The 16771-nt window shown below is 43.6% G+C and overlaps 1 protein-coding gene across 1 annotated transcript in view; it reads left to right on the forward strand.

The window, feature by feature from the left end:
- Nucleotides 1-1453: 1453 nt before the first annotated feature.
- The window catches only part of LOC103371350 (dipeptidyl aminopeptidase-like protein 6), a gene marked incomplete at its 3' end in the record, with an annotated part of 127572 nt that continues 112254 nt past the window's right edge, over nt 1454-16771 (forward strand). Inside the window, exon 1 of the mRNA XM_008300647.1 lies at nt 1454-1510. Within this exon, the coding sequence (XP_008298869.1) occupies nt 1454-1510 (57 nt within the window). The remainder of the gene's footprint in view (nt 1511-16771) is intronic.

Here is a 16771-nt window from a genome sequence, read left to right on the forward strand (position 1 = left end):
TGGCACAAAAACAACACAACGATATCTCATCCAAGGGCGTCTGAAAGTGGATTTTTTTTCTTTCTCCCTTTGAGGCTGTGTGTGTTTTTTGTTTTTTTTTTAAGCACAGGCCTTTTCTGCCCGTTGTGCACCGCCGGTCACACGTAGCAACACTGCAGATATTCATTTGGGATTCCGAGGTAATTGACTTCACCCAGTCGCCACCTGATTTTAATTAACGGTGCAGCACATTGGGTTGCAAAACCTGCAATATAAAGAGTCAAACTGGAGACGAAGGTATTAATTAACATTAAGTACATCTCAGAGCAAATCAAAGTGAGTCATTTCCTTTGCAGTGTTTAATGGGGATTGTACAACACTTCTCCTCGCAGATGTAATTAATTGAACAAGCCCGTGAAAAGAAGTTTGCTTCTTATCATGAAATGTAGACAACATGAGAGGCTCCCTGTACTGCAGTAGAAGCCTTTTTTTTTAAATTATTTTTTTATTTTTTCAAATCTCAGACTGGCTGAACTTTATTAAAAGGTTTTTTTTCTCTCTCCTCAGTCCTAACAAGGCTCACTTTATTGCAACTACTTCATCCTCTGGGTCATAACTTTTTACAGGCGCTCATGTCTTCAACATAATTTCAAACATTCTGAGTGTTATTACTTCACTGCAATATTTAATCCATTACATCCTTTCGCTGCTATCACTAATGCACCCGTGCAGCAAAGCATTTTTTTGTTTCTATAATTACAATAAGAAAGCAAATTTACATCTATATCTACATGCTGCGGGGCTAATCTGAGAGATTTCTGCCCCACCACCACCACCACCAGCAGCAGCATTTTGGATTTGGACTAATGAGATGAGGCTTTATTTGCAAATGAATAAATATGAATAAACTATGACAGACATTTGATACGGCGTGATTAAAAGTGTCCTTGAATGTTTTATGAGCTTATCCTCCACGCCAGCTCAGTATTAAAGTTTCAGGACTTTAATTTGAATTGTACATTTTTAATTGATGCAACACATTGCATCCCAGCTGACTTGCGAACCAAATGTGCGTGTGGGCGCACACTCCTGTGGAATATTGAATGGCACAGTCCCGCATTTAAAGAAAGAGATGCTCGGCTTCTCTCTCTCTCTCTCTCTCTCTCTCTCTCTCCCTCCCTGCTGTCTCCTCCTCCTCCTCCTCTTTCTCTTTCCACCGAGAATCTTTTGCCTTTTTTTTTTCCTCCCCTCATCTCGAGCAGCGCGTCCTTCCACCACTTGTTATTTCACACCTTGGTCGCTGCAAACCCACAGGCGCAGTAGAATAGACTTCTTCTTCTTCTTCTCCTGCTGCTGCTGCTGCTTCTGCTGCTGCTGCACCGGTGTATCTTTCTTTCTGCATTATTTTTTATTTTTTTTAAAACATCTATTCCCTCCTGCCGGGGAAACAACTCCCCAGCTTTAAAGGGGAATCATGACCACCGCGAAGGAAGGCAATGCACCGTCGAAAGCGGCTCAACAGCAAGACCAGGTACCGACGAGCTTCTTTTCCTCTTATTAATATCAGCATTAACCTGTGTCACCCTGCTCCCTCCATCCGGGTTGGCTGCTGAATAATATTCGCTGCGGTGACTTCCCTGACCGATTGAAAATGGTGTGTTGAAGAGAGAGAGAGTGGGGGAAAATAGAATTTGGTGCCCTGCGTTCGTAAAAGGCGTTTGCACTCTGAGTCAATTGGAAGTGAGAGCCGGTCGCTGCTGGCACTCCATCACGACTGAAGGATTTTTTTTTTTACAGCCTCGCTTATAACCACCGCCGTCGTTGTTATTATTATTGTGATTTTTACGCATTGGTAATTATTTGGCGACTTTACGCACGCCGGCTTTTCTCTCTCCATCCGGCGCGCTTCTTCACCTTGCAGCAGGACACGCAAATCGGCTCAATTAACCCAACTTGAAGCGTGCAAAAGTGCGACCGGAGATCACATCAGCTTTTTTCATTTCCATTCTGACCTCTGCAGGCTGGAGTTTCCTTCTGAAGGCTGAGGACACTGTTGCATTTTTTGGCGTGGTGCAGGGGTGGCTCTGCTCGGTTTCATTTCGCAGCCTTCACTCAGTAATGATGGAGCATCTGCTGACCCGCCTCCATAGATTTAATACAGGGGGAGAGAGAAAAAAAAAGAGGAAACAATTGGTATCATTTTTTTTGTATGAATATTTCATGATATGAGAGAAAAAGGAAACACTTCTTTTCTATTGTGGTGTGTTGATGTCAAGGTTAACAAATAATGCACCTCCTCCTACAGCACAGAGCTGGAAAAATTTGAACAATAATGCAATTTTGTGCTAACTGCTACCTTTCGAAAGGACTCCCACACACTGGGAATCTTTGGAAGTTGTTGGATTGGAAGGGAAATGAAGGCAACTTGTTTAGTTTGAATATTTAGCATCTAAATTCACCGATATTCTGTTTGTGCAGCATCACTACAAACCTGCTCTGACTGATTGGCACACTACACAACCACTCACCACCCAATATTTTCACCCTTTTCCACTTAAATCTGTAAGTTTCTGTGTGGTATCCTGCTGTCACATGCTGTCTTCTGCCACGTACAAGAATAAAGGTGATTTTTCCCCCCCCCTAAGTTTCGAAAATCATACGTGTATCGGCACAAACTATAACTTTTAGATCTGTCACTGCCACCCTCCACCTGTGCGCCGCACGGTGTAAAAAAAAAAAAAAAAGAAATGACAGAAAAGGTGAGGTGGGACACTTGGTTTTATCCTGCCAAGCAGACAATCTTCCCCTGCTGTGATTTAGCAGCAGACTGTCAGTCACACCTTAGGAGGCAGCCGAAAGGTCCGGCAGTCCCACCCTGCAGGTTCTGCACATGCGGTACAGGAGAGCATCACCACAAGCAAGTAATGGACTATAAAGTGATGCTAAATTACGCTGAAAGGATTAAGCAATGGGAGTTGTTAAGTCATTAATTAATAATTTGTCATTTATCAACCGAAAATGGCTCAAAGTTTTGGCTTCTCAACAGGCGAGGGTTTCTGTTGAGTATCTTTGCTGGTTGAACAAAAGAGGCTTTTTAAAGACGTCAGCGTGAATTCTGATGGAGTTTTTCAAGTGTTTTTAATTTCCTGATTTTGTAAGATGAAATAGAGCCGCAGCAGATATTTTTGAGTATTTTGAAATGAATCGTTTTTGAGTTTACGATAAGTCAGAAACTAGAAAATACCTGCCGCCATTTGCAAGATCCCAAGGTGACGGCTGCCAAATGTTGGTTTTGACTGAATGTGAGTGTTGCTGTGTAAATTAAAGCAGCGATAAATAAACGTATGGCAGTTCCTCATTTGAGAATTTGAAAAGAGAGACTGTTTAGCATTTTTGTTTGATAAGTGGCTTAAATTCTTCATTTGCAAACTATTGGCTCGTTGAACTATTCAGCATTTCTGTAAAAGAAAAAATCCAATCAATACAGGAACCAGTAACTAAAATGTTTCCTGATGGGCTTATTAGTATTTGGCTGCGTTAGGCATTCGCAGTAGTTGTTGAATCGGTTGGTATTAAGGCTTTGGAGCAAGCAAAATTCAGTTCACGCCACTAAAAACTGACCTTTTTCTTAATTACTGAGAAGATTAGAGACCTGGTGATGCTGGAACATCAGTCGATGGTTAATGGTCGCTGTCGGTGGGTTTTCCTGAGGCGTGAAGCTCCAGCAAAGTGAAAAATTACTTTGAGCGTATTAGGTTGTACAGCCCGCAATGTAACATAGACACGGATGCTTGCACACACACACGCGGCCGCTGTGATTACGTGAGGTCCTGTTGCGGCCTGCTGATTGATGGTCTGCTAGCAGGGCTTACGGTCCAGGGACAGAGGACGGAGATAGAGGGCAGCTCACCAGAGATAGCAGCAGCGGCAGCAACCAGTAATCAACTCGCCGCAGCACACCGAGAGAGTCACATCACTAACCCTCATTACTGCAACAAGGTGGAGGTTCTGGAGGTGCGAGAGGTCGGGCCGGGGGCCGGGGGCGGTAATGCATTTGCAGAGCCGAGAGATGCTTTGGACTCATTTGAAGCTGTTGTCAGAACACACTAATCTTTGGGTTACTACAAAGACGACGGCTGTGATTGGCAGCCTGAGAAATCTCTCAGCTCGAAGGGAAAATTCTGCCGCTCGATACGGACAAACGCGTTCAGACGCTGGGATTCTGTGGCTCTTGTGTTTTTTTTTTGATGCCTGAAAAGCAGCTGGTTTCGCGTGCGGTTTAATGATGCCACATTTTCCAAGTTGGGATTCCCTCCCCTCAGCCATTTGCAGCCAAGAGCGGCTTTAAAGCAGCATCGCTGCACCCGACATTTAATGGGTGAGACTTCAGCGGAGATGGCTTGACCATTTAACCAATATCCGGCTTTTTTCTTTTTACATTTTCTTCACACCCTGTATGACTGGCAGACTTTGAAACCTTAGCGAGTAATGCAAGCTAAAGCGAGAGGCTGGAACACTGTGCGAGACGAGCTGAAAAGCAAAAAAAAAATCTGCGCTGTTAAAATTGAATTTGTAGCATCTCATACTAGCAATAAAGGACTTTGGTAAGGAATTTCGGAAGGGGGGGCGGGGGAATCAAAGCCAAAAACCTCAGCTTCATGCCATTGCGGCAGCTTGAGTAACAGCTGAGCGGAGCAGCCTGTGGGTGTTCCTGAAGAGAATAGACATCCAAGGGCCAAAGGAAAAAGGGGAATTATGGTGGAGCTATAGCATAGGTAGAATAGCAGGGCTCGTATTTTAGCGATTTTGCAGCTTTTCCTTGGCGCTCTTGTCAAGGTGCTTTATTTCTGTTTTGCTTTGGTGAATGTGCCTGAAGGAGCTTTTTTTTTTTTCCGCCCAGCTGAGCTCTTTGCTGGCAGGTGAGGAAAGGGTGGCTGGTGTTATTGGATGCACCAGATGATGCGTGTCACTGTGCATGCGGCCAGGCGAGCGTTCACACCATGCCACGGTGCAGAATTTGCAATTTCCAACTAGCGAGGAAGAGAAAGCGCATAAGAAAAATCCTTCACGTAGCACATTTGTTCAGTAATATTAATATATGTGTGTTTTCCTCTGAGCGAGGATACCCACCTAATAGGCTGCTGGTATTCATGCCATGTTAATCTAAAATAAGGTTTCCGAGGGTGCGCTTTTGTCAAATATTGATAAAATGTTGTTTATTTCAAACGGAGCCTGTCTGCTATCAGCTGATAAATTGAGGCATGAAATGTGAAGCCGCTCACTTGAAAGTCAAAATATTGACGAGGGAAGAGGAGTCAGACAGGAACACGCTCTTTAAAGATGGCGAAGAGGTGTAAATATTGCAGAACCGACGATGTTTGACTTTATTTTTTCTCTCTCGCGTTTTCTCGTGGAGAGGAAAAACAAATATGATTTTAATCAGCCGTGTTTTGTTTTCGCTGTCGCCTCGGTGGCCTGCCGACGAAGAGCTCAAGTGATGAGCGCTTAAACAGATGTTGATTGAAGGAGCGAGTTGCGCGCGATGCTCAGTGGGAATCATCTGCAACACACCTGCTTTTGTGGCTTTTTTTTTTTTTGTTGCGTGAACTTTTGTCTGCAGATTGGGGAAAACAATGAAGCATTGCTGCAGAATTGATGAAGTTTCACTGCTTTTTTTTTTCTTTCTTTAACAAATAGACACCGTGCATCGACTCAAAATCCATTTTTACAAGCTTCCGACTGTCAACACGTGTTGCCAAAACCAGATGTCGCGTCACCTGTTGATCAGCCAGGAAGGTGCGCAGCAGGATGGTCACGGATTAGCTTGCAGAGAATTCAGATTTGCTCTGCCTGTCGTTTGCAGTGACCCCGTTTCATGCATGCATTGATAAAATATCACAGCGGAATACATTAATTTCAATAAATTCGCTTTGATGTGTGGATTTACTTGCATCGATTCCAGAGAATTTCAAAAGGCAGGGTGCTAATGTAGCTTATTAGCTGTATTTTTCTACTCTTATGTAGAATAGATGACACAGAAGTGTTTTAATGCAGAAATCGATGGCACTAGTGGGCTTCTATTTTGATGAGAGAAGAGAAAGAAGCTGGAACAACTGGTGCCATGTTAGCCAAAGCTGTCCAACCCTGCGAGTTGTCGCTAAGTCGCCGAGCTTGGACCACCTCCCTGCTTCCCTCAGCGTGAAAAGTTCTGTTTACAAGTGCATGCAAAGTGCATAAAAACAGAACCTTTATCCACCTCCCGGGAGGAGGTTTTTCATATGCATGAGGTTCCACTGAACTCCTCGCTGTGTATTCTCTTGCATAATTTGAATTTGTTGCTTCATTTACCAGGTTCTAGCGACTTTGCTTGCAACTCGGGTCGACTGCACTTCCTTCAGGAAACGCGTCGTTTGAAAATCGCTCCGCGCCTCGTTGTGTGGTTCTTTCCTGACGTAGAGTTTCCTTCCCCCCCGCGGTGAATTCATGGCGTTAGGTCATCTGGTGTTCTCCGCTTCTCGCCGTGTTGCGCCTTTTCTCAGCAAGGCGGCGTTTCTTTCAACGAGAGAGATAAGCAGAGCGGCCAAAATAGATGCGGAAAAAAGCAAAGAGTGACGAGATGATTCACTTATTGGGCCGCTAATAGATAATCGGCCTCCTGTTTGCAGAGTGCCCTTGACTGATAAGAGGGTATGGAAGATGGATTTAGAGGAGAATTGGATGCCCCTAATGTTTGTGCCATAGTTCATCTTCAGGGCAATTATGTACAATTGAGCCGTGATGCTGGAGTCTGAAGTGGAGATTAGAGGCGAGAACGCCAGGCAGCCACCGCGGCGATCTATCATGATTGTTGTCATGATTTAAATGTTCTTTGCCGAAATGGCTTATAAAGCAGGGGAGGGGCGGGGGCGCTTTAATACAGCAATAAATATTCAGTGTTTGGAGCAACGGTCAAACTAAATGTCATGACAGTCCTCCATCTTGCTAATGGTTGCTGTAGACTTCAGGTGTGTCTGTTTGTGTGCGGCGGAGGGTTTTTTTTTTTTTCCCCACGAAAACACCTCAGGAGGAGTTTCCAAATAGTGTGTAAAACTGCCTCATTTAGGAAAAGGTCAGCAGGTTTTTTCTTTTTGTTTTTCTGTTAGACGTTGGGGGGAAAAAATAAATAAAAATTTGCTTCTTTGTTGCGTCCTGATTGTGTCTAAAAGGTGTGGGAGTCAGCACAGAATATGCACATAGATTCTCTTAAACATCCATCATCTATACACCCTTAATCCTCACTAGGGTCATGGGGGGCTGGAGTCTATTAGGGTGACTCAGGGTGAAGGCAGGTTCACCTGGACAGGTCACTAGTCTATCACAGGGCTACACTTAGAGACAGACAACCAAGCACACTCACATTCGGACAATTTACAATCACCAATTAACCTCAACATGTTTTTGGACTGTTTGGGAGGAAGCTGGAGAACCTGGAGAGAACCCACGCTGCACGGGGAGAACATGTAAACTCCATATAGAAAGATCCCAGGTGTCCTCACCGGGACACGAACCGACGACCTTCTTGCTAACCACCGATCCACCTTCTATGTTTCCTTTATCAACCTGAGCCGCCATATTTCCATAAATAAAGCAGGAGAAGGTTTTTCTTTTCTCTCTTTTTTTAATTTCAGGTTGAAAAGCACATAAAGAGGTGAATAAGTTGCACTTAGAGTCATTTATGTGTGGGGTTTTTTTTTTTGTCAGATGTCTTTCTTTCTGTGGTCGCAGGTGCGTTTTGTATGCAGAGTGGAAAATAGCGAGCGAGTCGGATTAATCATGCTTCAGACTGTCAGCGGTGTATCAGCCTGTATCTGCGCGAGTGTGTGCGTGCGGATCAGCGTGCGAGTTAATACGTCTTTGTATTCTCGCCTGCGTTCGTGTTTATCTGCGCCTCGCCTCGGTCCGTTCGAGCTGTGTTTTCTGGCCTTATCGACCCGCTGTAATTAGGGAGGGAGGGGGGGGGGAAAAACGAGTAGAGAGACAGACTGACGGACACAGAGAGAGAGAGAGAGAGAGGGAGAGAGAGAGATAGGGGAGGGGGGGGGGGGGTTGCCGTGGAGCAGGAAGGCGATCAGGAGCCGCCATGTTCCGCCGAGCCTCTTAATTGAAACGTTGAAGCGTCTTCCCGGGCCCGTCGTCCGCGCCTTCCCCCCCCTCGGGTGCCGCCGCCGTCGTCTCCGGCGCCACCTTCCGCGACGTCGGTGACAAACATTCAGAAGAGCGAGCGCCAGTCACGAACGATAAGCAGGTAATTGCCTGCAGGGGCTCAGATGCGAATTAGGAGAAGCTCCGGCTTCATTGGACATGCTGCCAGGGGTTGTTTGTGCCACAGCGTGACAGCTCCAAGTGACGCAAGGTTGGATTGTCATTAGTTTTGTCTTATTTAAGCTCAGACTTTGCCCTTAATGTCTGCTATAGTTGGTTGAAAACCCCTCTTTTTTTTTTTTTTTTGCAGTGTTTTTCAATTGATGCTATTGAATAAATCCTCCTTTTCTTCAGCGATCCAAATTGGCTGCACATAGAGCCACTCAGTAGCCTGCAGGAGGCTAAAGGCTTTGCCCAAATCTTGGCATCTGGGTGCTCAGCCAGGCACAGACCTAGAGGAATGAGCTTCAAAGCCGGGGCCAGCATTCCAACCAGTGTTCCTGCTGACATTTATCGCCCCGAACCTTTAGTGTTATTGTTATGGCTGCAATAATTCTTGCCGCCGGGGGAATACTGATGGCGCTTCAAATTGACCAACTCGAGGATTTTTTAATGTGACAGCTCATCACATTATCGTGACGGGAGCGTGAAAGTAGGCGGCGGCCCTGATGCAATATCATCTTTCTCTACTTGAAAAGCGTGCGTCCCTGTCATCTGTTGTCAATTCCGGTCCTGGATTGCCTATCCGCTGGCGCGCGTCCCACGGAGGCGGCCGTGTCAACCCCCCGCTGATTTGCCGCGCTCAAAATATTGGCAGCCATTACATGTCTCCTCAGTGGTGTTTAGTGCTCATGCCTGAAATACTGACTTTCATCATGACATTTGCTGGGCACACTCTAAACGCCCAGCGGTAGCCTAGTTTCTATGGAGATGCCGTGGCTCTATGTGCAGCGTTTTTTTTTTTTTTTCTCCCCCCACAAAGAGAAACACACAAACAGACAAAGTGAGCGGGGTAAAAGGGATATTGGTCATTAATTGTGCTGCCATCTCGTTTATGCTTTTCTTTATCCCCCTCCCCCTTTTGTTAACTCGCCGCTGAAATTGAATCAAACGCTCAGCCGACGTGCGTCTCATTCTGGCAAATGAACACGCAGCCCCCTAATTTCAGAGTCTTCCAGCGAAATGAGCTTTCCAACTTTGTTCCAAACATCAAACGCCACAGGAAGCGTGATTGGGGCTTTTTGATTTGACTATTGTTCTCCTGATATGAAAATGTGGTACACTGGCACTTTGCTGGAATTGGCATTCCACGCAGGGTGCTAATTGCTATAGAAAGTCAGTCCCACACGCATTTTAAAGTGTTTTCCCGTCGTCTGCTCAGTCCCTTGAATTTCAATTTATAGCCTGATGGAGTATGATATGCGTGCGGACGAGTCGATTGTCCTGCATTAGAATTCCTGCTAATCCAGCCGCTTGTTTGCTGCTTCTTTAATAATAATAAAAAATTTCCCATTTAAGCGATCGCCCCGACAAGATTTATCGTTCATCTGCGTTATATGACCAAGCGGAGATACTAAAAGCTGCTAAGTGGCAGTTACACAGCATGATTGAATCTTCCTTCTTTACCATTTTGGAGATTAAAGGTCCACACAGTCCCTGGGTTTGCACTCTGGAGTTTATTATCTCATTTCAGTGATCCTCGGGGTGCTGTCAATTGCCTTTCGAATTATATGCTCTACCCCTGGTTATATCAGTGAAATACAGGTTCTCCCCCACTCAGTCATTTGCTATCTTTTCACAGAAGAAGAAGAAGAAGGGAAAAAAAACTACACTCCTGGGTAATCTGTGGGTCTGAATGAAGCTCCGAGTTTTTATCACTCATTTATTATCACTTGCCACTGACCCTTGCGTTGGCTTCAGGCCAGTAAGATATCAAAATTAACAGTAATTGTTCGACTCGACTGATTCCACTAAGAGTAGAGAACGCTCGCTTTTTTTGAACTTATTGGCCTCGTAGACCTCAGGGCGCTCGTTCTGATGCATTCTTACGTTTTATCTCCGTTTTAAAGACCGCGCTCTTTCATCTGTAATTATGACATTAGAGGGAACATTTTTTTGAAATGTCGGAGCTGGAGAAGAACCTTGAATTTCAAAACACTTGCATCCAAGGGAGCAAACGCCGAGAAACAAAGTTGAAGGTCAACAGTTAGCGTAATTAAAAAGTTGAGTGGAAACGCATTGATCTGTCAATGCTGATTGTTCGGTTTTCAAGGTTAGCTAAGTGATTATCCTAAATTAAATGGGTTTTCCTGTCAGAGGATTAAGCTAACTTTAGCCTGAGGTTAGGTTTGTCAGTTCAAGGCTTCATATGTGTTGAAATTCCACGACCGCCATGGATTAAACCCCGAAAAACTCAACTCAAAATGACACGTTTAAGTCATTTTCTTCCATGAAAAACAATCTTTTTGTGTCTTCAAGTGGCTTTGATAGAACTCTACACCGTCGCTTCCTCTTGAATTTGCAGCTCGAGCACACCAGCTCACCTACACTTCCTTTCAAACACCATCTAACTACAGTACACAATCACCAGCTGTAATATTGGAGTAATTCAGTTACACGTGTTTGAGCTGGAAACTGATTCTGAACTGGTTGCTTGGGTTTGTTGATTATGAAACTCTAAAAATCATTGAATTACTGCGGTTTTAAGGTGGAAATGCTCAGTCATGGTATCGACCGCACATTTTAATCATGACATATCTAATATCATTAAAAAAAAAAACACCACAGTGACTGGATTTTGTTGTTAAACCTGCCAAAAATCTGCAATTTATTTATCTTGCTTCACTGATGTGAAAGTTCCTCCAGTTAGTTCCTCCAGTTCACTGTTTGTGACTGTAGGTAAAATTCTGATCACATCCAAAAGTGTTGGTAATTTTAAAATTAAACTCAAGAGCTACCTTTCAGTCTGGCTTTTGTTGGATTTGATGGATTTTATTTGCTTATTAATCTTCTTAGAACTTATTTTATTTATTGATTTCTCCATTTATTCACTTATTTACATATTTTAGTCTATTGTTTGTAATGTTTTATTGCATTTTTATTCATTTATGTTAAATAAGTCTGATTGATTAATTGGTTGGTTGGTTGGTTGGTTGGTTCATGTGTGTGTTTACAGGTGAACCAGTGTTGACATTTTAACATTTAAGTGTCTTTCAGCCTGACAATAAAATACTTTTTTAGTTTGTTTTAACATTAGATTGTGGTTTAGTTTGAGAAACGTCTTTGGAATTTAAATTTGTGTCAATTTGAGGTTCAAGTTTACTGTTGATGTTCAGACTACTGCTGAAAATGCAACTAGCTTCACGTCAGTTTCAATGGAAACTGGTGATACTGACGCCTAACACATGCTGGCAACCAAAGTCGAGCAACTTTCCAATGACAAGCTTCAACCAAACGTGTTTTCTTTCACTCCTCTTTTCTCCTGTTCAGTTCTGTTTGGAAGAAAATGAATCGAAAACATATTGCCGCTAGTTTCGTTTGGCCATTTTGTACCTTGGTCGCTCCCGGTGCGAAGATAAAATAAGGCTATGTTTATGGTAAATATTTCAATTCGCTAAATTGCAGTGGGGGGGATTTCTGCCAGAAGCAGTAAGAAGAACTTACTGCACAGAAAGGCTACAATCAGCTGCAGTGGGGCTCTTTGGTTTTTATGTTGTGGAGGTAACACGACGACATGTGTTCCTCTGTTGTAAGATCTGGATTGGGGCCACGCTCTTGCGCGAGAGCAATTGGTTTCAGTAAATGAAAAGAATCTTACGGCTTCTCTGATGTGTTTTTGCCAACGGGGGACAAAATAACATGTTGAAAATCAATTTCATCACACTGAGAACCTTTATGCCGATGTCTGCTTTGTGGCAACCGAATGCATTAGAGAGCATTAGTGCATTAAGACCACTGAGCAGTTGCTTTTCCCCCCAATGCGCTCGAGCGACGACTGGACGCACAAAGAGGCCGCGTCAACGATTTTCAATGGCGCTCTGAAAACGCCAATCTTTAATTCATGTTTCTCGTGGCGGGGAGCGGGTGTTTGTATGTTTTTAGTGTGACCGAAGCCGGATGGTTACGAGCTGGTGTAGGCAAAAAAATAAAAAATTACCTCTTAACGAACGGGAGTGGTGGCGTCGCAACAAACAGCAGAGCAGCGTGAGTCATGACTGTTTGTGCCAAGATTTAATGATATCATTGTGGGTTGCGGCGCCAGAGGCAACGTGGAGCATGACAATTTCGCAACTCGGAGGGGAGAGTGTGACGTCTGGACGGCGGCGACGAACGCTCACCTCCTCGCTCATCAGCCTGCTTCCCTTTGGCCCCGGCAGCATGGCTTCAAAGCTATCTGTGACAACCAGGTTTCCAAGTTTGATTTGAACGCAGTAGTCAAATACCAACAATTTGATGTGTTTTTTTGAGGGGGGAGGGGGTGCATACATCCTGTCTTCATGTTTTAAAGCCACAGAGAGTAGTAGGATGAAAGCCTTCGACTGGCTTTTCATAACACCTACACAAGGCAAAGGGAGGAAGTTTGAAAGGAGAGCAGACGCATTGAAAGTCGTATTGATGTTTCCTCTAAGGTGGCACTGAAAGGCCATTCCACCTTCCATTTGAAAAAGTTTCATTCCAGTTTCACATCTACATAGAAACAGATATTAAATTTGATTTCAATAGATATGAATTTATATTATTATTAGTTATGGCTTACATTCTAGCACCAGAATGCTCATACCAACATTTTGATTTATAGCTAGTGTTTGTGGTGAAACAGGTGAGCTTTTGCAAGGAAAGTCAAGTATTCTTGGGCCTGTTTTAAAGGATTTGAGTCCCTCTTGGTAGTCCTCCATGAAGACCGACCGTGCACGGTGTCTCCTTGAGTGTCTGCCTTGAGGTGTTGGGACAAAAATTGATTCATCGCTGTGATTTTGGTGGTGATCCTTGGATTCCTCTTGGCCTCTGGCGCTGCACCATTCTTGCCAGCGCAGGGATCACCGCTGGCTTCCCCTCCATACCCGCTGAGATTTTCTTAACATGTAGAAGCCCTTGTACTTTTTGTTCGCGCTTTGCATTGCAGCCGCTGGCGCTTTACAGCCTTTGCTCGCCCTGTGAGCAAACGCGATGCACAACTTTGTCTCAGTGATGGATTTTAATAGCAAGGTCACCGAGCTTTTTGGTTTTAATTCAATTGGCAAGTAATTAAAAGAGAAATACCGCATGAGCTGTTCTCATATCGTACTAGAACATCGTAGAAATGACCAGGACCATTTGAAACAGTATTGGAACAGTAATTTTTAGAAATTTTAGAGGTGATTTCAGAAAATTAAACATGAAATTTTTAGTATAAGTGTAAAAAAACATCATAGCATTTGTTTAAATGTGTCCTTAGCATCTCTAGCACAGTGTCTGACTGTTTCCTGTTGCTTGTTTTTGTCATTTCCAGGCAAAAGAAACCTATTGGTCAAAAAAAAAATGCACTATGAATAAAAAAGTGGTGTAGGGATGAGTTGAGACGTCTTAGTTTACTGAGATTCTACAAGTCAAGCAGCCTTTGTTTTTTTTCAGTCAGTTTACATTATACTTATGGGATAAAATGGATAGAGGCTTACAAGAATGGAAAATAGTTTAATCAGTAATTACAAATTAAGGAAACGATAAGTATATTTGTATATTTCAGCATTCGCTAGTGAAGTTGCTAAAAAAATATAAGTCATGTGATGACATACCAGAGTTTGAACTGCTACCATCAGGCAAACGTTTCCAGGGCATTAAAGGAAGAACCTCCAGAATGATCAACAGCTTCATTCCACAAGCTGTCAGAATGCTGAACTGCTGATCTTGGATCCTGAAGAAACGCTCTCTCATCTTGCCTGTGCTACTGTGTATGTACAGCAAAATGCCAGTAAACTTGATTTGATTTGATTAGATTTTAATTGGTATGCATGATGGAAAAGTATGGAATTAGATATTGGTCATTTCCACTTCTGGATAAGTATAGAAACAAAAAAGTAAGTTTGGAAAAAAAGTCTGTGTTTCCAGATTATCAACTTTATTCTGTGTTCTGTACTCTAAAATTCTGAATTTCTGAAACTAAATTGATCATACAGCAGCGTGTTCTTCAGCCAGCTCTGCCAAAATGTGCCATAACAACCTTTATGTCTTTGAGGCAAAAGTATGATGTGCAATTTAACACGGAATGCCTAATGACTGTACCGAATCTGGACATTTGAAATAATTAATAAGAATGATTAACTGATAAGAGAAGCTGTAACTTGAGGTGGTGTCTCAACGAGAGGTCGAAATGATGGCGACACTTCAAAGGTTTCAAGGACAACCTTGATGAAATTCAATTAAAACTCTGTGTGCAAAAATATTTCATTTACTTATAATTCATCCGCACCAAATGTGGCTGAAGATGTCCAAGTTATTTTTTTGCACTTGTCCATTCACTTGCACGTCGTATTTAGCGCTTAAGGTAAAAATTTAGAGGATAAATTTGCTGTCAGAGGTCAATTCGTTATGCTTGTTTCCTTTTCTGACAAATATGTTGGCAATTAAAATAAACATCATTTCAGATCTCAAATGCTCAGGAATCTGTTCCCACCACTATGTTGCTTCTGACTTTGTGACCAAAATCATCACTGAGGCTCGAGGAAATCGATTTTCCACATAAAAAAAAAAGAGTTCTGAATAGTTGAACTTGTGTATTGAACATCCACATCCACTGACAAAACTCTGAGTCAGGTGCAGCCACAGAAGTACCACATCCTACTGCTGGTACCAGCTCGTCTGTGGGTCTGCTCAGAGATGTTTTATTGAGAAGCACACTTGTGCAGTCAGCAATGTCACACATCTTGTAGTCTCTGCATTTTCAAACTTCTTCTTGCTCTTATTTTTATGCCCTTTGGCCCATGCCAAAATGTATAAATAAAGAGCAGCCATAGTAAGAAAGCCAGGATTCTTTTTGCTCTGTTTTTAATTATTGACTTTCTGTTGACTAAAAGTTCTTTCAGAGCTGTCTCAAGGTCGAGAGGCCACCGCGCTTCAGCCAAAACCACCCAGAAGGCTCGGCTCGGCCTGAGAAAGTTTCCCTGGTAAACCTCTCCAACTTTGCGCTGATCACACTTGGGATGAACCCCCTCGGACAACGCGGGATACATTTTAATGGCGCGCCGCTTGGTAGGGAAGCAGTGGAAGCGCGGCGTCTTTATATTTAAAGCTGCAGCGGTATGGATATTTGATAGCGACAAATGAGTTATTCCTCATGTGCCTTCCGTGTGGATAAACATTTAATTCTGTGACATTTTGTGCTGAACAGCCGGTTTGTTCTAGAAGCAATATGCGATTTAACCTTATCAAGCTTCCCAGCTGCATCACGGCCCGCGTTAACCCACAAACGCACCGAGCCGGCCCCGTGTTTTCATTTGATGATAAGCCCCCGCGGTGCAGAAAGTCAGATTCCCTCCGTCCACCCCACATATCAGTACAGGGTCACTACTTTACTGCCTGGGGATTCTTATTGGACAATAATAGTGTCTGAGATACCCAGCAGGTGCCTGAATAAACCCTCTAATAGAGCAATTATTCTCAAACAAAAGGTCACCTCAGGCGTGACGACAGGCCCGGAAATCAATAAAGCTCCCAATTACGACCGGAGCACTGGGCCTATATTTGGTCTCCGGCTGCCAGCCATCCAGGAGAAGATCAGATTTCAAGGCGCCCCTTATTCTCCCCACACAGTACGTCTGTGAGATTAAGTTACCAAATTTTATTTTAGGAGACTTTGCTTTGCTCCCTTTTAAAAAATGCATAAATGACTCGGGCCTTTTTTCTGAAGCGGTCCCCTCGGTGGCCGATGCCCTGGGAATCGGCGAGGCTGTCCTTTTCTTAGCTCACATAAAAACGATTACGGCCCTTTGTCTTCAAGAGGAGCGTTTAATCCTTTGGAGTAGCGAAAGAAAGCCACAAAAAATCTTTAGTTTGTGTTTGTTTAAGGCGAGTTCAGACTTAAAAATTGATGTTGAAAGTTGATGATGGGCTCTTTAATTGTGAACAAATCCACTCGAGGAACAGTGTTTTTTTTTTTTTTGGTCAAGGCTGAAAATACACCCAGAAAACAATTTTCTCGATGGAGCTAATTTGCTCTCTCAGAGACATTTTCTCGCCGGCGTTTTTGAGGAGCGCGACACAGTGACGGACTCCCACTTTGTTTAATCTCGCTCGTGTGACCCTGACAGTAAAACAAAGTGCGTCGTCCACACGAACCGGAACGTGTCCGGGAAAGATACGACTCCTCGGTCCGCCTCGGCGTGTGTGATTCTGAGCGGCTGTGCTCCCCTCATGTTGGGGGGCAACATTGATTTTGAGAACGGCTTGTGGGCTGGGTGGTTGAACAAGCTAATAGAGTTTAGAAAAAGCTTTTTCATTCGAGATAATGACCAAATTTGTAGCGGAGTAAATCAGAGAACGCGCCGCACTCACTCCGGCGATGTGTCCGATGGCTATGTAATCACTGAAGCCATTTTCTGCTCATTGATTAAACCACTAAAGTTCATGTCTGTGCGGC

Source organism: Stegastes partitus, unplaced genomic scaffold, assembly GCF_000690725.1.
Source record: "Stegastes partitus isolate 25-593 unplaced genomic scaffold, Stegastes_partitus-1.0.2 Scaffold1569, whole genome shotgun sequence".
Taxonomy (NCBI): domain Eukaryota; kingdom Metazoa; phylum Chordata; class Actinopteri; family Pomacentridae; genus Stegastes; species Stegastes partitus.